General features: G+C 54.3%; 6 protein-coding genes across 6 annotated transcripts; 1 reads left to right on the top strand and 5 right to left on the bottom strand.

Annotated features, from left to right (window-relative positions):
• Nucleotides 1–14: 14 nt before the first annotated feature.
• CONPUDRAFT_147225 (uncharacterized protein) lies at nucleotides 15–1982 on the bottom strand. Its single transcript, XM_007776190.1, has 4 exons — nucleotides 1894–1982; nucleotides 1625–1847; nucleotides 273–1568; nucleotides 15–210 (listed from the first exon to the last, which is right to left on the bottom strand). The coding sequence occupies exons 2-4, from the start codon at nucleotides 1755–1757 to the stop codon at nucleotides 86–88; spliced, it is 1554 nt and encodes a 517-aa protein (XP_007774380.1). The 5' UTR covers nucleotides 1758–1847; nucleotides 1894–1982; the 3' UTR covers nucleotides 15–85.
• Nucleotides 1983–9717: 7735 nt separating this feature from the next.
• On the bottom strand, nucleotides 9718–11032 carry CONPUDRAFT_147226 (uncharacterized protein). Its single transcript, XM_007776191.1, has 2 exons — nucleotides 10024–11032; nucleotides 9718–9952 (listed from the first exon to the last, which is right to left on the bottom strand). The coding sequence occupies exon 1, from the start codon at nucleotides 10676–10678 to the stop codon at nucleotides 10061–10063; it is 618 nt and encodes a 205-aa protein (XP_007774381.1). The 5' UTR covers nucleotides 10679–11032; the 3' UTR covers nucleotides 9718–9952; nucleotides 10024–10060.
• Nucleotides 11033–11745: 713 nt separating this feature from the next.
• Nucleotides 11746–13325, bottom strand: CONPUDRAFT_169446 (uncharacterized protein). Its single transcript, XM_007776192.1, has one exon. The coding sequence runs from the start codon at nucleotides 12878–12880 to the stop codon at nucleotides 11753–11755; it is 1128 nt and encodes a 375-aa protein (XP_007774382.1). The 5' UTR covers nucleotides 12881–13325; the 3' UTR covers nucleotides 11746–11752.
• A 650-nt stretch (nucleotides 13326–13975) lies between these two features.
• CONPUDRAFT_169448 (uncharacterized protein) lies at nucleotides 13976–16627 on the bottom strand. Its single transcript, XM_007776193.1, has 8 exons — nucleotides 16416–16627; nucleotides 16255–16367; nucleotides 16177–16198; nucleotides 15802–16122; nucleotides 15624–15752; nucleotides 15079–15567; nucleotides 14261–15026; nucleotides 13976–14191 (listed from the first exon to the last, which is right to left on the bottom strand). Exon 7 carries the CDS (start codon nucleotides 15019–15021, stop codon nucleotides 14275–14277), a length of 747 nt encoding a protein of 248 aa, XP_007774383.1. The 5' UTR covers nucleotides 15022–15026; nucleotides 15079–15567; nucleotides 15624–15752; nucleotides 15802–16122; nucleotides 16177–16198; nucleotides 16255–16367; nucleotides 16416–16627; the 3' UTR covers nucleotides 13976–14191; nucleotides 14261–14274.
• A 571-nt stretch (nucleotides 16628–17198) lies between these two features.
• Nucleotides 17199–18354, bottom strand: CONPUDRAFT_169449 (uncharacterized protein; the record flags this gene model as incomplete). Its single annotated transcript, XM_007776194.1, has 2 exons — nucleotides 17199–17368; nucleotides 17434–18354. One exon carries the CDS (start codon nucleotides 18352–18354, stop codon nucleotides 17467–17469), a length of 888 nt encoding a protein of 295 aa, XP_007774384.1. The 3' UTR covers nucleotides 17199–17368; nucleotides 17434–17466.
• A 1281-nt stretch (nucleotides 18355–19635) lies between these two features.
• CONPUDRAFT_27280 (uncharacterized protein) lies at nucleotides 19636–20063 on the top strand (the record flags this gene model as incomplete). The annotated part of the gene is made up of 3 exons (XM_007775879.1): nucleotides 19636–19752; nucleotides 19808–19858; nucleotides 19971–20063. Coding segments are annotated over 3 exons (261 nt in total), but the record flags the coding sequence as incomplete, so codon positions are not given.
• Nucleotides 20064–20357: the final 294 nt, after the last annotated feature.

Below are 20357 nucleotides of genomic sequence, written 5' to 3' on the forward strand. Positions count from 1 at the left end.
AGGAAGTAGGAAGTAAACGTGGGTCGAGAATATAGTCGTTGGAAGGGAGCGAACAAGAATGAGGTCAATAACTCATCATCGACCATCAGTCATATTGCCTCAGCGTCGCCTCGAGCTCGTCGATGTCGAACGACATCTCGCCGTAGCTCGAGTCTGCGTCGGGGTTTTCATCCAATTCGCTAGGCTGCACCTTCGTTCCGGTGGTTGAATCTACGGAAATTAAGGCCAATTTCAGTAACTGATCGTCTGGAAAAGAAAGAGACGAAGCGTACTCTTTGCAGGCTGCGGGTCAGGAGGCGTCGACGCTGGAGTTGACCATGCCGATTCAGGGCTGTGAGATCTAGTAGGAGACCACGCCGCGCTACTGCTCGCTGTCGTGGCGGTGGAGTTGCTCGTCGAGCGCTGGCATGCCTTCACCTTGGTGTTGGTATTGGTGTTGATGACCACCGAGGGCTGACGTCTTAAGTTTGTATCCATCTTCGCGCTCGCATTTGCGTTCGTGGTGCCTCCGAGTGGCGGCTTGAACAGAGGAACGAATTTGCGCTGCTGAGATGCCGTCGGCGCTTGAGTGGAGGGTGGCATCGCAGGCCGCCGCATCCCAAGGACGGGAGCGCGACGAGGTTGGGGCGCAGGTGCAGGCGTGGGTGCAGACACTTGGCGCCTGTGAGGCTGGTGGGCAGGTGACGGCGTAGAGTATTTTTGAGGCTGGACCACAAGTCGCGACTGAGATGGAATCGGAAGCTGCTGTCGATGGCGAGTCTGGGCCTGAATGCGGGGCTGAGGCTGGGGTTGAGGTCTCCCACGCATCTTGGCCGGAGGACACGGTTCGGGCGAGGGTATATCGTCTAGGATCTTCTGCGTAGACACGGGCATCTTCGAGCTGGCCTGGCCCGGTGTCGAGGTGCCCATCGATGCATCACGACAGGGTACCTGCTTGTTGGGGGAGATGTCCATCTCATCCAGCTCGTCGTCCTCTACTATCATACTAACATCCGCCTCATCAAACACCTTATCCCAGGGCAATGGCGATTCCGGAATAGGGGCGGGTGCCTTTGCTCTAGCCTTCGCAGAAGGCCCAGCAGCAGTTTTGTCGGCGAACGCGGGCTCAGGAAGGGACGCGTGTCTCGCAAACGTGGATTTACCAGCTCTTGCAGACGAAAGGTTGTGAGAAGAGCGAGCGGTGGTAGTACTGTGCGTCGACGAGACAGAGTCGGAGCGTAACAACGGAGCACGGGGCGGGTTGGAAGGTTTTGACGAGCATGCATTCGAGGAGGACGCGTAAGAGGAGGTTTCGCCCCTTGGGCCTGAGGTAACCGTGTTATCGACGTTGGTGGCGGAGTGGGCTCGCCGATAAGCGAGTTTCTTGCGCGCGTTCTCGTCCATCTGGTATGAGACCTTGCGTACCAAGTCCAGGAAGAACTCTTTCTGGGCCTCTACGGTCGGACTCGGAGAAGGCGGACGTCGCGGCTTGCGAAGGCGCGGTCGCTGACGTTGATATGTGGCATGGTCTCTTGAAGACGCGGAAGAGCTTGAGAGAGAAAGGAGGTTGCTACCAGAAGGCTGGGGAGCTGAATTGATTCAAGACAGTCCATGTGAGTCCATGTTGAGAAAAACAATCACGCACGCCTGTTGCTCTCCGCCATCAGGGCCACCAGGGCAGGGTTGCGACTCTGCGACGGCACCCATTGAACGACATCCATCTCCATATCATGATCCTCGCCCCTCCAATCGCTACTCAGTGAATGGCTGGCATCCATGGAAGAGCGCTTTGCGAAGGTATGACTACGTTATCCTGGCGAACGTTACGCGACCTTGATGTCAGGGGTTTAGGAGGTAAGACGCGACAGCTACACAAAGTGTAAGTCGTGCCCATGATATAGATAGAGCACGTACATGTCGTTGATATCGTAACTGCGCTGCCGCCGTCGAGTAGAGAAGTTAGCCAGAACGTTTGCGGCGGCTGGACTGGGTGTCTTCGTCGCTGCGACCGTTGGCAAGATTAATGTTGGCCGAAGACGCGACAATGCTCAGTTTCGCATCACGTGGCCGTTACAACACGGTGCCTATAAAAATCGAAGTGAACGCACCCTCGAGTTCAGATAACAAATGCTTCCGCTAGTGTTCAGCTATAGCAATCCCAGAAGATGGCAATGACCTGAGTGAAGCCATATAGTCCGCTTGGAATAGACCGACATACACGACGATTTCCGAGTATATCAATTTTGACTCTTGAGCCAACTTTGAGCACGAATCGACAACGCTACACGATTTCTTAAACGACATCAAAGAGACCAACATGAACGACTTTTTCCTAGTTCGGCTTATTTTTACACCGACCTTTGCTTTGGAATATCAGTGTAATATAGGTCTGTCTGCTGCTTTTTCTCTCAATTCTACGGATGTTACTCACACAAAGTTTCAGGTTAAACCTAGCGCTAACGGCTCGAGGAGCCGCGATACACTGAGCAATTAGGTCAGAACACAATCCTGATGTTTCACAAAGCATACAAAAAGCCCAAATCCGATTGCTTATAACACTCGGGGAGTCAGAAGGAAACAGTTTATGCTGCGGATACATAACACTCTTTGTTTGTTTGCCTGCTTTATATGTCAATAACAACATGAACACCTATCGGGGTGTACAAACGCCGTGACGTATAATCAGAGAGAAAAGGGTATGAACAAGAGGGTGGTTAGGCCCTTCAAAGCCGCTCGAAAATGTATGGTGCGAGACCAGAAGCAAGACTTCCACAAACGTCCAACCCCTAACAGCGCAGCATTAGACGATTGAAATCTTTGCGGTTGTCAACATTGGTTTCTGATACATTCTCACATTCACACAAACTACTACATTGCCGCAACAACCTCTATAACTCCGTCACTCAGTCGCACTATACACCTTGAAAGCGGAAACATCAATTGATCTACTCGTTACTCAGATGCGAGAAATCTGCTCACCAAAGTTGCGCTACTCATGGCGGTATTTTTGGCTCTCTAAGATTTAATTGATAGTAGCTGCCATCGTGCACGCGTCTTCAAGTTGACTCTGGGGTAACAGTGTATGAAAGGTGATGGCACTGTACACCTCTCCACTTGTACCATGGCCTCCTTGCAGCTGCCTTACATGCTCTTGACGTAAACTCAGAATTAGCCATGTACCCAGCACAGAGAAGATAACTGGGGTAAGAACTCCAGTGAGAACTTGCAATACACTGTTTGTCGAGACGGTATCCTAAACCAGGCAGATTAGTGATTGAATGTTTATCCAGGTGGGAACCCCTACACTTTCAGGCAGCGCTTCAAATACTATAAACAGCAGTCCATAAGTCGCAGCCCTAATCCGTGTCAGAGTACTGGTCTGATGTTATAGATGAATTTGAGCTTACCCAAGAAAGTATATCATGCTCTGCCGGATAAGGAAGGTAACAATGCTCCTGGCCTTCTTGAGCGAGCTTTGCGCACAGGGAGTCCTCTTTTGCCAAATAGAATGATAAATAATCATGGAAATTAGCTGCACTTCCAAAGCCAAGAATGCACCCAGATTGATGAACGTTGATACCGCATCGAGAGCGCCTGCAGGATTATAAGTGAGGCAATGCCGTACACCTAGTATAATCCCTTCTTGGACTGAAATACCACTGAGGATACAAAATCGTACAGAGAGAGAAACAACGTACATGAAGAGCCAGTGGTTTTGTATAGTGTCAAAAATGTAAATGTCACGTTGAAACCTTGAGAAGTCAGAAAGGACATGGAGAGCATCATTTTAACCTTTGGAGAATTCCTGTATAAGGCAGAAACACGGGTGGTCATCACTCCTGAGCTCAATAAGACGACTTGTGGTAATTTAAGAGCAATACCCGGTAAAATACCTTGCAAAACAAACGTCTGGATGCTTGGGAGAACGGTATTGAGAATGACATATAACGCAGCACCTAACAAGTTCAACTATAAGTAACTGCCGATCTAGAGGCATGGATAGAAATCAAACTCGCAACTTGAGAAATAATGTCAGAAATAATTGGGTCTGAGACGGAGCATGGATGCCTACGTCTGTAAAGTAAAGATTGTTCAGCTAGTGAGCACGGCCCTTCAGAAGCGCGTCAACACCTACTCTGTCGGAGAGCGAAACAGGCATTGCATAAACTGATGCATGTGTTATTGGAAGTTTGAAAAGGGAAGCCACCCGTAACCTTACCACTGAAAAGACTAAAAGCAAATTTAAGAATCTCGATGCATGAGTATTTTGATCCGCACTTCAAAGGCTGCGCAGATTACAGTCCAAAGAGTAATCCTCCATAGCGTAACTGGCAAGCATCAGAAATATCACCAGTGCATCAAGTGGAAGATGACTTACTATGGCATAGCAACCGGTCATCCACGACAGGTCGTGTTTCTTCATGTCAGCCATTCAACGTGCTGACCAAATCCGAAGCGAGCGTCACATTGTACATACCCATATCAAATCTACCTCCATGCGGGCGTAAATGAGCAAGAAGCTATAAGATTAGTCGAGAAATAGCTTACTTCTTCGTCCAAGCAGAGAACTTGAAAGAGGTATCATAAATTGCAGACTCAAATTCTGTTTCTCTGAACGTACTCCAGTCATAAGCAACAATCACTAAAGTGGATACTTTGGCTTTCGTTAGCGAGTGATAGTAAACCATTGAAGTTAATGGCTAAGTGCTTCGCACATACATTGTAAGTAGGTGGCTCGCTCGAAAAGGATAATCGCAGGGATATCATCGGGAGAGTTTGAGACCACGGTCATCCTTCTAAGGTTCGATAATGTTCACTTAATGCCGGGATGTGTGGACTTAAGTACTATTAATGTTCAAAGGAAAGGCTATGCAAGAACTTCTAATCCAGTCATCGTGTCGGTGCTTACCAGTATCCTAATCGCGTATCAGGCCGCGTTTCCACGGGCATGTATTGAAGTAGTTATGGAGCACAATAATGATTTGGATCCACAGGATTGTGTCTGCATTGGTTCTGGAGGTACAAGGCTAGAGTTTGATGGATGTTATGCAACAAGTATGAAAGCGACTATAGTGCTTTGTTGGTGGCACAAATAATTGACCAAAGCATTCTCGTTGCTCCCTAGAGCTTCGCTCAGGTTATAGAGTGACGACGGATCTCTCAAAGTTTTTCATGGTCTTTCTTTGCCGGATTCGTAGAGAAGTAATGTGTATATCACAACGGATAGAACATACTCGCCCATGAAATGTACATCAACGGTGTGAGAAAGTGGCTATTAATCGTATCTACAAGCAGATGGTCGGCTTTTGTTTGCCGTTGCTTGGTTGCAGACTCCTATGCTCTTCACAGCACTCTCGCTTGCTGCTCCGAAAGACTGAATGCAGGACCGGAGAAGTGCCCCAAATCACACTTCCACACCCGTTTACGAAACACTGTTAAATGTGGGCCGTGTCGGTTCATGCCCACAAGACGACGGGATCGACCGGTTTGTTGAAGCAGAATTGTTCGAATGTGAATTGTATTGAATTGCAGAATACATTGACCAATCGGAACGTGCGTTGGTGTCCCCTCTGTCGATGCATTCTCAAGATCCAGCGCCCTACATCTGCTAAAGTCCAAATGCATTCAGACGATTTCCTGATGGCAGTGTCAAGTCCCTGGGCCCTTTCATCTATAAGAGTGGGCTAATCGTCGCCCAAATCTTCCAGTCCTTCATCATCTCCCTTCACCTCGCCTTCCCCTCCCTCGCCCCTCGTCATCATGCGAGTTGTAGTACCCTATGCACGAGGGCATTGTTGTTGTTAGTACGAGAATTATCGCCAGGTTAAGGCAAGCAGGTCCGTCAAGGCGCCCGCAGAGCTCACGCTATTTCTCTAGCCTGACCAGCGCGTCATGATAAGTTCGTCATGAGTATATAGCCTGGCACGCTCAGTCAACCGATGGTATTTGCAATTGGATGTGTGTGCTTAACGTCGTCTACAAACAGCGTGTCGGCTCCTGTCCGATGTTTTTGATCTGGCGGCGTCAGAGTATGTTCGCGGCCCTATTGGGATTGTGCTTCCACTGTCCTTGCATTGCTACCATCCTGTTAATGTACTGTGGTACCAAAATGATATTGTATTCCCCTCCATTGCCGTCTAAATGCCGAAGAGTAACGGAGGCGTGTCTTGTTCCATAGTCTCCTTTTTGCAGCCGTTTTACACGTGTCGCTGCGCTCTTTTGACGCTGTGTAAAACGCTATTCAACAACTATTCCATTCATTCATCTCCGTTACTGCGCAGGATTTTTTGGTGCATGTCCTCTGCTCATCACAAAGGCTAGACATCTGTCATCGGCCACGGAGCTGAATCCCGCGCATGGGCTACAGCATATCTTCATCTTTGATTGTTGGGAGGCGGTGCTCCCGGCAATCAACTACTGCTTCAATGAATGTAGGTATATCTCAAGTAAGAGATAGGGAGACTAAGAGGTTGCCCTGTGCGATATTAGTGCAGTACAGGCTCTATGACGTTATTGTAGGCATCTTGAATGGGGTGGCTGAAGCGCAATAGTATCGCCTTCAGTCTCTTGCGTACAGTCCCGCTGTACGTGTGAGGTTTACGCAGGTATTGATCCGATAGCCAAAAATATGTGGCGATGACGGATTCTGCAGTGTCCGTAACGGCATGAAGCCGTAGAGACTCGTGAAAAGACCGTGTTGCGATAAATTCGGCCATGCTCTCCTGAGGCCATGAGCACAGGTTGACCGGGAGCAGGGTTTTTAATTTAAGTGGTTGGGCGCTGAGATAGGCCAGCTAGTGTGCGGTGTAGTATGTGTGTGAAGTAGTACACGATACAGACGTAGGGAGAACGGTGTGAGAGGATGAGCCAATGCCATTGACAATGTAGCAGAGCCTGAATAGGGAAACCGGCACGAACGTGGTGTCGTCTGAGAGCTCATCTTCCTTCATCCATGGGTATGAAATGGTTAGTACGTCACCTTGTTTCTCGGCATGACATGGCTCTCGAAGTTGGTCGTAAAGCAGGTGTTCAACAGACTTGGTCTACATGTGGCGGTCGAGTTGCGCGGATAGCGTTTGGATAGCGTGCGAGAAAGGCGCGGAGCTAGAACTCCCGGGAATTAGCGCTGCCATGTATAGCGCAGTCTCAGGCTTGAGTTCGTCGTGTTCTGCGACGGCCATCATCTCACTCCTCCTTACCCACACCCTACAAACTGAGTTCATTCTGATTCAAGGGCACCTTCGAGCGACTCTTTCTCCGCTGATGAAAGTTCTGGTCACATGTTCCTGACTCTATGCCATATCTGGGGCTGGGTATGCTCTCATCTCGTGATGCGGTGTTCAGCGTTCAGCGTTCAACCATCGATGATAACGCAACTCATGACCCCGAAGAAGAGATGCAGACAACAACGAGGCCTGCTCATGTGAATGTCGACTGCTTCCTCTGTCACAGCTAAGCGCTAAAACTGAACCCCATTAGCAATTACGGAAGCTCATTTGTCTGCCAGGGTGCCGAAGACGGTCTTTTGAACGTCAAACTACCTCTTCAGGCAGCCTTATCTCGCTATTTGGGCGCTTAAAGCACTAGAGTTCTCGCACTTTGCTTCGGTTCCGCATGGTCCTCCTGCTCTCGTCAGGCGACTTGATTCTACCTGCTACACGTGTCTCTCGCGGTGAACGATAGGGCTACAAGCATTGAGCCGACCCGGCATGTTCTCAGAGCCCTGTCTTCCTGGAACGGACGGACTAAAGTCGTATGATAGCGCTTACGCAGAAAAGTATAAGAGCAGGAGGGGACGCAGCTGGACTCTTACATCTGCGTTGTGCCCCCCATCAAATCGCAAACATCAACCCTCTTGGGCATCATCTGTTCGCTCAGCAAAAGCTCACGAGTCACAGTTCGCAATGCGTGTCATAATCGCTCTCGCCTTCATGTTCATTGGGTTTGCTGGTGCCGCTCCCCTTCGCCGCATGGGCGAAGATGTCAATGCAAGAGGGCTCCACGCGCGCCAAAGTATCGAGCTAGACATCTACGGCGACGTCAACTTGCCGGATATCCTTGGCATCGCGGGAGGAGGTCCCGAGGATAATTGATAATGAATGTCAGTCATGCACCTTCTCCTTCCTACCGTGGCTTGTTTGCTTACGTTGCGATCCGCAGGCTTGAGGTCGTCACGGTGATGAGGCCACTTGTGTATTATCCTTGTTGCTTTCAGGATGGATTACGCTTGAATGTTTTCTTCTTGTCGTGTTGACTCTGGTGAACTCATCCTCATCGTACGTTCTTGTACTTGACTTGTGCTTCATAGATGCTTTGTTGTAGAGGTGTCGGCGTATCTTTCATTCCGATGTGTTCCCGGATGTCCGTACAAAGCTCATGCAGTGTCGCAATTGCCAGCTATACTATGTCTGGTGCATAGTAGTATTGGTTCACGGATTCAGCATTAGAAAACGTGAATGCAGCATCCGTACAGGATGTAAGATTTGTATCCTCTACTTCTTTTCGTGTGCTGGTATCGAGTTCACCCTATGTCAACGATGTCCCAAGTATTGTACGTGATTATACTGACACTCGCTAAAGACCAGCTCATGACCTCGCATGGCTAGCCTTAGTTAGACCGTGCCGCTGGGGGACTTAAACCGCCCGCACCGCCCCATCGATGTCGTACAGCCCACGCCTGTCAAACGAGATACTCGGCGAACCCAATTTATCGTCCGAGTCCTAGGCATCCGTCTGATCCGCTGGCTGGCTGTCGAGCTGACCGTCTACTTTGGCCCCACGCGCCGAGCTCTCGTACTCGCCGCCCCGTGTACCGTCGTGCTCGTGCTCCTATACACCGTATTGAACAGACGATGGTCGACGTACGTCGTCTGCATCGAGAGCGCGACGCCCGCGACATAGAGCGTGCCGCACGCCCAGATCGCCGCGACGCACGCGAGGAGAACAGCAAGGCGCCGGCGCGTATGGCGCGTGCAGAAATACACGGACGTCTGCACACACGCGCCCGCGAGGACGGTCATGATGCCGCAGACTCGGAGGGCGCTAACAACGGTGATGTTCCCTTTGGGCCTGAAGCTGTCCGTGTAGACTCGGAGCTTGTGGGACGTCTCTGTAGGGCACCTGAGCTGATGCTGGCCGCCATCACGGAGGTGACGAAGGGGAACTTGCGTGAGGCGGAGCGGGAAGCAAGCTCAAGGAGGATTATGGGCAGCTCCCCGGGCCGACATGAAGACAAAGCTAAGGTTTCCTAAGCGCCATATCATCACTGCAGGGACTTGTTGATCCGAACAAGGACCGTTTCAGGTGACATATCGAGATGGATCTGACAGCCCTAGGCCACCTCGAGCCTCGCGGTCTGCTGGCCTCTGTTGGAGAATGAAGAAAGTCTGAGTCAGGGTTCGGAGAAAGGCGTGGGTGTGGCGGCGGTGGCGGTGCAGAGTCAACAACATTGCGGGGACGGCGCAGCGGGCCGGAGGCGGGCAAAACCTGTAAGACCGCGCTGCTTAGAGCCCCAAGAGTACTGGGCAAAAATAGCTGGGGGCGAGAGTTGCAGGATAAACGGAAGCTTGCGCCAGTGCATTTCAGCAAGCGAAAACATGCGCGCTCACTCAAGCGATTAACGGCTTTCGCCACCCGAGCCTTCCTAGATCGCCACTACTGCACGCTTGGCGTACACCGTGATACACGCCGCTCGATATCTAGCCTCGCGAGTACTTGATGCAAAAGTAATGATGGCAGGAAAAGTTTACATACATGGATCATAGGACATGGCGAGTAAACGTATGGCATGGGGCATATATGCAGAATCGTCTGCTGTATTATGTGGCGCAGGTATTACGTGCAGGAAGAGAGGTATATAGACGGACCATTGGCGGAGCTTGGATGCAGCGAGGACTCGGATGGAAAGGAAACGTATGTACGGCGATAAGAGAAGAGACTACTTCAAGGACTGTCGAGGCGGGGTATACTATGTCTGCGAAGACGGACGGCGTCAATCAGCGATGAGAGAAACCGAGTCTAGGGAGAACTCGACAATGTGCTCACATTGGTGATAGGGCCAATTCGCATTCAACTTGAAGGTCTAAGTGCTGCCACTGACGCCGCCACGGGCGAGCTCGTCGAGGAGGCCTGGCGCCCGTCGAACTCCTCCGACGTGAACACCGCCGAGGATACCATCCAAAAGCCCGCGCTCCTCGATGGATCCCGCGTCGTTGGAATCGCTCGATCGTCGGAGTCTGAGTCCTTGGACATGAGCGTTGCCCCCGACAAGACCAGCGCTGCCCCCGAAAAGACCACCCAGGAGCCCGCGCTCAGAGATGCCTTCCGAATCCGAGTCCACGTCGGACTGATCCGCTCGCCGGGATGGATGGACGTTGGCGCTGCCGCTGAAAATGCCAGCCAGAAGGCTGCGCTCCGAGATGGGTTCCGCGTCGTCGGAATCGCTCGATCGCCGGAGTCCTGGGAGACTAACCCCGGTACCGCCGAGGATACCATTAACGATGTTGGCCACGGGTGCGGCGGGGGTCGACTTTAGGGGCTGAACCGGGGGCTGAATCTGGCGCGCGCCGAGGTTGAACCCGCTGGGGCTGCCAGTGAGCTGCCCGCTGACGGGGACCACCCGAGGCTGAGGCAGGGGCACGGCGGCCGCGAGAGTGGCGGCGAGGGTCACGGCGAGGGCGAGGGCGGCGAAGGAGCGCATTGTCACGGTGGATTAGGGTTAGGCTGGGGGGTTGAAAGAATGGAGGTGTAGGAGGCTTGTGGGGGTTTGACGAGATACAGGGCGGATGGAAGACCCCTTTATATATATTCGTTTGAGCTTCAGCTTCAAGCTCCCGCGGTACCTCGAGATCGGGAGCTTGCAACTGTGCGATGCTGAGCGCTGTTCGGCAGCAGAACGGGGTGGCTTCTATGGCATTCTGACCAGCTAGCCAAGTAGAAACGGGGTTCGACATTTATCCAGGTTATGATACGGAGTGTCCGAGTCCGCGTCACTGATTGAGAGCAATATCTGGGATCGAGCAGGATAGTTCTCGATGCGTACACAGGACGAAGGCCATATGATCGATGCATTGAGGGAGTATAGCGAGGTGACCTATAGACGGAAGGGGACCAAGGGAGACAAGAAGAAACGGCGGAGCGGTCCGAGGTGCCACGGAAAGGCTGCATGCCAAATGCCAACGCCACAGCACGGGCCAAAAGAAGCCAGCGTTATCGAACCTCTTGAGATCGAGGGTGCCGCCGCCGACGCGATGCACGCCCACACCAGTGTGTTCATTCCAAAGCCGAGTGTTAAGCAAATTACCAGCGCAGCGTTGCAGAGCAGAAAGCTGATCCCAGATGCCAGTCAAGGCTTGCGCGCTTTCGGTTGAAGGCGAAGACATCTTGGACGATCATATGTGCTCAATGTAAGCAATTAATGAAGATAGCACAAAAGACGTCGATGTACGTTGGTATGGTATACGGCAAGTACAGCGCATTGGTGATTCGGAAAACATAACGAGTAAGAGAGTATGGGTATATAGCTGTATTGTGGTGGTACGGGTATGTACGTAGTACTTATATGGTACTGTATGCGTGCGATCAAGAGTAGTATCAGGACGGCGTCGTTAACGTGTTTGGATGGAGCAGCGAGAGGAAGGTATGTACGAGCGCGAGAGGAGAATGCGACGGGGACGTCGTCACCGGAGGGCGTCTGTGAAATAGCGTTGATCAGCAACGGGAACAAAGCCAGAAAAAGAAAACAGGATAATCACACTCACGTTAGGATGCGACTCTAAAGGCTGGTGCCCTCAGGGATCTCGCCGAGGACGGCCTCGAGTTCGGAAAGGAGACCGGGCAAGGGACCCTGGCGCGCGTCGAGGCCCTTGGTGCCGCTGGAGAGAGCCTGCGCGAGCTTCTCGACCTCCGCAGCGCTGGGCTGGATCTCGCGCGACCGGAGAGCAGTGATATCGTTGGCTTGGGCGACAGCGTCGCTGACGATATCGATGATGTCAGCGACAGACCCGTCCTGGCGCTTGAGTTGGCTGCTGTCGCCGCTGAGGGCGGTGATGTCAGCGATGAGACTATCAATGTCGCTAATGATGGCGCCCGGGTTCTGACGCTCGTTGAGGAGGCCTTCCGCGTCCTCCACGATCTCTTCGAGGACCTCGTCCGTCGGGGCCTGGCGCTTGCCGAGGTCGCCGACCATGCTATCCACGTCCTCCACGATCTCTTCAAGGCCCTCGTCGTCTTGCCGCCTGGCGAGCTTTGCGTCCACACCTGCGGCAGCCTTGTCCACCGTCTGCTCGGCGCTGGAGAGCTCGTCGGTGACGTCGCCGAGCTGGCGGAGACCGAGGCGCGAGAGGAGCGAGTTGAGATCGCCGGAAACGCTGCCGAGACCGGGGTCTCCCTGGCGCTTGCCGAGGCCGGGTGCGGGTGCGGCTGGGGGCGCGGGAGCGGGGAACGGCGCTAGCAGGCTGCCCAAGAGTGAACCGACGCCGCCGAGGGTCGAGCCAACATCGTTGGCGACGTTACCGAGCGCGTCGGTGGCGCCGCCGAGCTGGCGGAGATGGAGGTCACCGAAGGCGCGAAGATCGCCCAAGGGATCGGTGACCTGGCGCGCGCTCACGCCGGTGCTGGCGGCGGTCTGGTCGATCTTCTGCTTGAGACCAGAGGCGGCGCCGGTGACCTCGTCGAGCTGGCGCAGTTTGAGGTTGCTTGCGTCAGGGATGGGAAGGGGGAGCGGGAGCTCCGGAATGGGGATCGGCAGGGGGATCGGCAGGTCGCCATCCTGGCGGGCGGCAAGACCTCCAAGGGCAGGCGCTACGGCGCCAACGAGCGGCAGATCGCTCAACGGCGGTGGGAGGGGTGCAGCGGCGGCGAGGGTGGCGTAGAGCACAGCGAGGGTGATGAAAGAGCGCATGATGGCTTGGGTTTGGAGATGAATTAGGTTGTGGTGAGGGTTACTGAAAGAACGGACGTGTCTGGGAGACGACGAGGGAGGTAAGCTTGTGAGGGCTTGGAGAAACAAGAGAGCTGGATTTGAGGCGCTTTTTGTATGTTTCAGCGTGTGCTTGAGGGCATGGTGGTCGGCGCGTTATTCGGGAGCGGTCAAGCGAAGAGGATGCGAGGCCTGGCGTCTGTCATTATGATCCTGCGCTAGAAGCGACGTCGCAGGTTCATAGAGCGTGACATGCAATGATGGAGCAAGGCGCTATGGAGAGCAATCTTCGACAATCTAAAGAGCGAGAGGCGCACGACAGAGAGACAAGGATAGTGGACAAGAAACTACCAAGAGTCCAGAACGCAGGAGAGACGAGTCGGAGGAACAAGACGAGGAGCGGTTAACAAGACGGGGAGCGGTGTGGAGACAAAGACGCAAATAATCGCGCGCCGACGCGAGGAACACGTGCATGCGCGCGCATCTGTTCATTTCGATGCAAGAAGCCATCAGATTTAAAGTTGTCAGAAAGATCCTAACGAGAGACAAAAGGTTCGCCGCCCAAGAGAGAGAAGTTCTATATTTATGACCCGCGTAAAACGCGAATATACGTTATATAAGTAGCAGTATTCCATTATACGCGTAAATAACAATGTTTTCTAATAATCTAAAAGCTTTCGGAGCAAATCGGATGGCAATCGGGATGATCAGCGAACTCTCGGGCTCATATGACTCCTCCAAGATGGACGACAGGCTGTGACAGGCGTTTTGGCTCTGAGGTAATTGAATTTGGCTCGTAACTGCACGAGTTTCATCCTGGCTCCGAGTCAGGCGCGCATTTACTACAGATCCAGTCCAAAACGAATTGACGCAGCATTGGGTACGACATTTTCGACTCGGAATTAGATTCACGCTCTGCCCGTGTACATGGGTAGCCACGGCGGAGAGATCGCGAAGGCCAGAGCACGTTTGACTTTCGCCTCATGAACGCGAGAGGACTTCTTAGGCGATCGCGAGTGCTCGTTAATTCAAGCAATACTGCAAAAAAGGTGTCAATGGACATTGGTATGGTATACGGTAAGCACAGCGCGTATCATTCAGAAAACAAGATGAGGAGGCTTAAGGGAGTATGGGTATATACGCAGAGATCCACGGCTGTAAGTGCGGTGTGGTGGTACGGGCACGTAGTTCGTATGTGGTATGTGAGCGGTGTCAGGACGGCATCATTAGCGTTTGGATAGAGCATGCACAGGCAGGTATGTACGGGGAGAATGTGACATTCCTAGGGTGCGTCTGTAGATGCACAACGTTGATCAGCAACGGGAACAAAGCAAAAACAGAAAACAGAATAAACGCACTCACATTAGGATGCGACTCTAAAGGCTGGCGTCCTCAGGGAGCTTGGCGAGGAGGGCATCGATGTCGATCCCATCCAACGGATCCTGGCGCTTGCGGAGGCCACCGCCGCTGCCGCCGAGGAGGCCATCCACGATCTCCGAGACGTCGGCGAGGCCGCCGTCCACCGGGGCCTGGCGCTGGCCGAGGACGCTATCCACGAGTTCCGAGGACTCGGCGAGGACGGCGTCCGTCGGGGCCTGGCGCTTGCGGGCGGCGCCGTCGAGGGCTGCGATGACGCCATCCACGATCTCCGTGGGGTCGCCGAGCCCCTCGCCGCCGAGCTGGCGGAGAGCGAGGCTATCGAGGGCCGAGTCGACTTCGGCGGTGACGCTGTCGAGCGGGTCAGTGCCGCCGCCGAGCTGGCGGAGAGCGAGGCTATCGAGGACCGAGTCGAGTTCGGTGGTGACGCCGTCGAGCGGGTCGGGGACTTGGCGTGCTTTGATGCCGGTGCTGGCGGCGGTCTGGTCGATCTTCTGCTCGAGGCCGGAGGCGGCGCCGGCGACCTTGCCGAGCTGGCGCAGGCCGAGGCCGGGGAGGCCGGTGAGGGGAGGGGCTGCTGGGGGCGCTGGGAGCGGGAGCTCGTCGATGATGCCGCTGAGCTGGCGGGCTCCAAGACCTTCAAGAACAGGCTCTACAGTGCCGAGTAGAGCGCTGTCTGACTGAGGGAGGGGTGCAGCGGCGGCGAGAGTGGCGTAGAGCACGGCGAGGGTGATGAAAGAGCGCATGATGGCTTGGGTTTGGAGATGAGTTAGGTTGTGGTGAGGGTTATAGAAAGAACGGACGTGTCTGGGAGACGACGAGGGAGGCAAGCTTGTGAGGGCTTGGAGAAAAACTTTGAGCTGGATTTGAGCCACTTTTTATATGTTTCGGCGCGCGCTTGAGGACGTGACGCGAGGCGGGTTATTCGGGAGCGGGGAAACGAGGAGGATGCGAGGCTTGAGTTAAGCTTGGCGTCTGTCATTACGATCCTGCGCTAGAAGCGTCGCAGATTCATTGAGTGTGGCATGGAGTGATGCGAGCGAGGCGCTGTGGGTGATCTTCGACATCCTAAAGGGTGAGAGGTGCACTGCAGGGATGGGGATCTAGCAAGTAAGAACAGCCAACAAAAGTACAGAATGCAGGAGATCAGAAAGAAGCGGAGGACGAGACGGGGGAACGGTCCGAGCGGAGACGAAGGCGACCAAAAACTGCATAGGAAAGATGTCGGAGGGGCCGGAGAAGGCAGAGGAGGCAGAAGGATAGGATGGCAACATGGGGAAGTGCAAGTATTCCTGCGCGTGTCCGTAACATGAGGGAGGAGGGGGATGAAAGAGATGGAAGCTCGTACCAAACATGTGCGGCTGCGCGCGCGGCACGCCAGTGAACACGAAATCTCTACGCGTCGCAATGGTACCCGCCTGAACCTTCTTCAGTGGTACCGGCGCAGGGTCACTCCGGCCGGGCCTGCCATTCCCGTCTTGATTTATCAGTATCAGAAGCATTGTGAAGATAAAATAAAGACGTACCGAGTAGGGGAGCAAAGGCAGGCGTCACCCGGTGCTCGCAACCCAATTGGACTCATCAAACGAATCAAACGAGTTGACCGTCGGCGGCTTGCACCGGAGCGCGATTTGCTGCACCTTGGACAGACATCTCCGGCGGACGTTGCACTCATACACGAGGTGAGTCCCCGCGGTGACAGCGCCCGCCCGCCCGACGAGACGAGGGGGATCGTCAGGGAAGCGTATTCAGCATATTTGTAGCTGGAGGAGCTGGTAACAACGGATTCAATCTGAGGATCGTCTTCATGACATACAGACCTGCCGAGCACACGGTGGTGCTAAGTTCTGAGTTCATATGTGAGAATCAATCAATGTAAACGGATGTAGGGAGAAACATACTGACAAGACTGACTATACAGATCTAGAAAAGAAACCATATTAGTGCATGCCTCTAGCATTCGTACATCCGTAGCTCACCAATCCCATCCGCAAGCCCAAGCGCACATGCAACCGCCATTGATGGATTCGAGGGAGCGCTGTTCATGCTAGGGGTGTGCGTCCAGGCGAGGTGTCGTCCTGGCTGCATGTAGCTATTGCCACGTGTTAGACTGGCTGCCTACAAGCGAGCAACTACTCGCCTTGGACTTCGTCTTGTGCACGCACATTCTTATCTCTTCATTCCTGAGTGACCATTACTACTACAGATCGCGCTTCTCCTTGTATGGTAGACCCGGGCGCATATTTGCTTTTGATAGTGCTAGTGAGGAACCATACTGGGCAGTAAGGATGGGTAAGACTTGGTGGATAACCACGAGACACGTGAAAGGGGTGGGCGAGGATGATGGACGGGGGTTACACAGCGTCAAAAGAGCGCAGTGACACGTGTAAAACGGCTGCAAGAAGGAGACTACACAATGAAGGAAGGGCGATTGAGGGCAAAGGCGCGAGGATGAGAACGGCTACGCAAGAGGCTGAGCGCGAGAGCGGCTCGGAGCCGGAGTGGGTGAAAGCGAGAAGGAACTCGGAAGACGAACTGAAAAGACGAAGTCCAACGTTTGTACCTCAGGCGGTTCGGCAGGTGTGGGGACCTCTGCACACTCCACCTGAATATGACTTTGCGTTTCATATCCAAGTACATGACTCCGTACACTATGTACAGGCACATGAGATCAATATCAGCTCAAATGTACATGATTCCAGCAAACCAAGTCCCAAGTACATTGAAATCAGGTATGTCTGCTTTCGCAGTGGCCAGATCACGTTTTTGAGTTTTGAATGCACACGGGAGGGTCTCTTAGACGATCACGGGTGCTCAATACAAGCAATCATTAATCAATGTTAATAGCAGGAAAGATGTCGATGGACGGTGGTATTGTATACGGTAAGCACAGCGCGTATCATTCAGAAAACATGACGAGTAAGGGAGTATGGGTATATAGCTGTATTGTGGTAGTACTTATGTGGTACTGTATGCGTGAAATCAAGAGCAGTATCAGGACAGCGTCATTGACGGTTTAGATGGAGCAGCGACAAGAGGGTATATACGAGCGCGAGAGGAGACTGTGGCGAGGACGTCATCGTCGGCATGCGGCTGTGGAATAGCGTTGATCAGCAACGGGAATAAATCCAAAACGAAAACAGAATGATAACACTCACGTTCGGATACGACTCTACAGGCTGGCGCGGCCATTAAATGCCGAGGGTGTCCTTGACGGCGGAAAGGAGCCCGCTCACGCCGTCTTGGCGCTTGAGGGGGGCGAGGGGGACGACGTCGGCGGCTTCACTCACGAGGCTATCGATGTCGCCGAGGACGTCGGCGGTCGGGCCCTGGCGCTTGCGGAGGACATCGATGATGTTATCCACGATCCCTTCGAGGCCCTCGTCGTCCTGCCGCCTGGCGAGCTTCGCGTCGGCGCCTGCGGCGGCCTTGTCCGCCGTCTCGTCGAGACCGAGGTCCTGGAGCATCGAGTCGAGATCGCTAAGGCTACCAAGCGCTGTGCCGATGTTGCCGAGCTGGCGCTCGCCGAGGCCGGGGATGGAGACGGGAAGCGCTGGCGGCGCCGGGAGCGAGATGGGGAGGTCGCCGGTGACGTCGTCGAGCTGGCGCTTGCCGAGCCCGGGGCTGGGGACGGGGAGCTTGGGGAGGGGGATGGGAAGCTCGGGCATGGGGATGGGAAGCGCGGGCATGGGAATGGGGAGCTCGAGCAGCGGCAGGGGGAGGTCTTGGCGGGCTTTGATGCCGGCGCTGGCAGCGAGCTCGTCGATCTCCTGCTCGAGACCCGAGGCCGCGCCGGTGACCTTGCCGAGTTGGCGCTCTGGCAGCGCTGGGAGTTGGATGGGGAGCTCGCCGGTGACGCCGCCGAGCTGGCGCAGGTCGAGGTCAGAAATGGGAGCTGGGGCCGCTGGGGGCGCTGGGATCGGGATCGGGAGATCGCCGAGGATGCCGTCGAGCTGGCGAGCGTTGAGACTGTCAAGGACAGGCTCTACGTTGCCGACAAGGCCGTCCACCTGCGGTGGGAGGGGTGCAGCGGCGACGAGGGTGGCGTAGAGCACAGCGAGGGTGATGAAAGAGCGCATGATGACTTGAAAGTTGGGAATGAGGTAGGTTGTGGTGAGGATTATTGAAAGAACGGACGTGTCTGAGAGACGACGAGGGAGGTAAGCTTGTGAGGGCTTGGAGAAAAACGTCGAGCTGGATTTGAGGCGGTTTTTATGTGTTTCAACGGGCGACAGAGGGCATGGCGCGAGGCAGGTTATTCGGGAGCGGGGAAACGAAGAGGATGCGCGAGGTGACGTCTGTCATTGGGACCCTGAGCTAGAAGCGTTGCGAGTTCATTGAGCGTGACATGCAGCATGATGGAGGCGCTATGGCTCGAGGAGAGCAATCTTTGACGTCCTAAAGCGCGAGGCGCACGACAGAGAAAGGGATCTAGTAAGTAAGAAACTAGCAAGAGTCTGTTCCAGCACGCAGAAGGGAGGAAGAAGCGGACGAGACGAGGGAGCGGACCAAGCGGAGACGAAGGGGACCCGCGCAAATCTTGGCGCAAATAATCGCGCGCCGACGCGATGAACACGTGCATCTGTTCATTTCGAGCAAGTAGCCATCAGAAAGTTGTCAGAAAGATTTCAACGCGAAACAACAAGTTCGCCGCCGACGAGAAGAAGCACAGTGAGTAGTCACGAGGGAGTTTTTCGTCAAGAAGACAGACTCGAGTTTCCAGAGAGCGAAGGTGAAGTTCCTGAAATGCGTTGTTAGAAGAGAGGGCGTGGGATTGAGGGCGGGGAACCGGACGGGGAGAAGGCGGGCGGAGGTAATATAAAGTTTGGGGCAATGAGCAATTAGCTCATGACCCAAGATGGCAACCACTGGGGGCATTAGACGATGTTTCCAGGGGAAACATGTCAAAAACATTTAAAATGTTTTGCTAAAAATGCCAAATTTGGAAAGTGACCTGCCCAATTAGGAAGGTGACCCTCAAAACATTTTGAATGTTTTCTACGAAAACATGGGTAATTGCCCCCAGTGAACCGTTGTTACCTTGTGGCATTTTGTCTCACGTGGCGGAACGGCGTCTGTGCGTCAATTGGCGCGTCGCCCTCATTTGGCCTCTGGAACTTGTCTGGAACAAGGAGAAGGGCGTGTGCTCCTCCACCGAGCGAAGAGGAAGAACAAGTGCAAATCTGTTTAGGTCCGTGCAAAAGAGAACACTGCAAAATTTACCCCAACACTGATCCTTCTCTGCCACCGGCACATGGCGGCTCAATTCCATCGCCAACAGATCCAGAAGTTTTCGCCTCTCTTTTCTCACCCAATCCCTCAGCTAGCTCGCCCCACCCGCCACCGTCCTCCCGAACAGCATGGACGCACAAGAGCTCGCGAGGTGGACGCGTTTTGCCACTAAAGGCGGCATCGGCGCATGCACCGCGGACGAGGACTGTGTCGCGCTCAACGTCGGCGATCTCATGTTCCTCAAGGTTCGTTTCACCACCATTCTCGTTTGACAGCCCTGACATACGTCGTGTCTTGTAGGGCGACACTATCACCGTCCTCATGCAGCTCCCCGAACAGGGCGTCTTCTTGGTCTGTTCATGTCCACTCACTCCTAATTAATCTCCCCGCTTACTAGACCATCCCCCGGTTCTGCCAAACGCGCAACATGCTCATGCATCTCGACGACTCTCAACGACCACAGGGCTACTGCGAAGGCGTCGTCGGCCGCTTCCAGTCCGCCCACGTCACCTTCCACGGCAAGCTCAAGAAACCCGTCATCGCCAAACGCGGCTCCGGCTTCGCCGCCACCGCCACTTCGCGCTCGCCCAGCACAGACAGCGCCCGCGCGTCCGGCACCCTCGAGTCTTCCCTGAGCGATCGCGACCCGCCTTCGCGCCCCGGCTCGTCGCGCGCGGGCATGCGCGCGGTGCACTATTCACCCGACCACTTTTCCGCCTCGTCGCAGGCCCAAGCACAGGCACACGCGCCGCTCCTGCCCCCATCGCGCAGCACGAGCTCGAGTCTGCGCGTCGCCGCGTCGAGCTCGAGTCTTTTCGCGTCTGCGGGGTCGGGCTCGTCGTTGTCCGCG

Source organism: Coniophora puteana, assembly GCF_000271625.1.
Source record: "Coniophora puteana RWD-64-598 SS2 unplaced genomic scaffold CONPUscaffold_16, whole genome shotgun sequence".
Classification (NCBI taxonomy): Eukaryota; Fungi; Basidiomycota; class Agaricomycetes; order Boletales; family Coniophoraceae; genus Coniophora; species Coniophora puteana.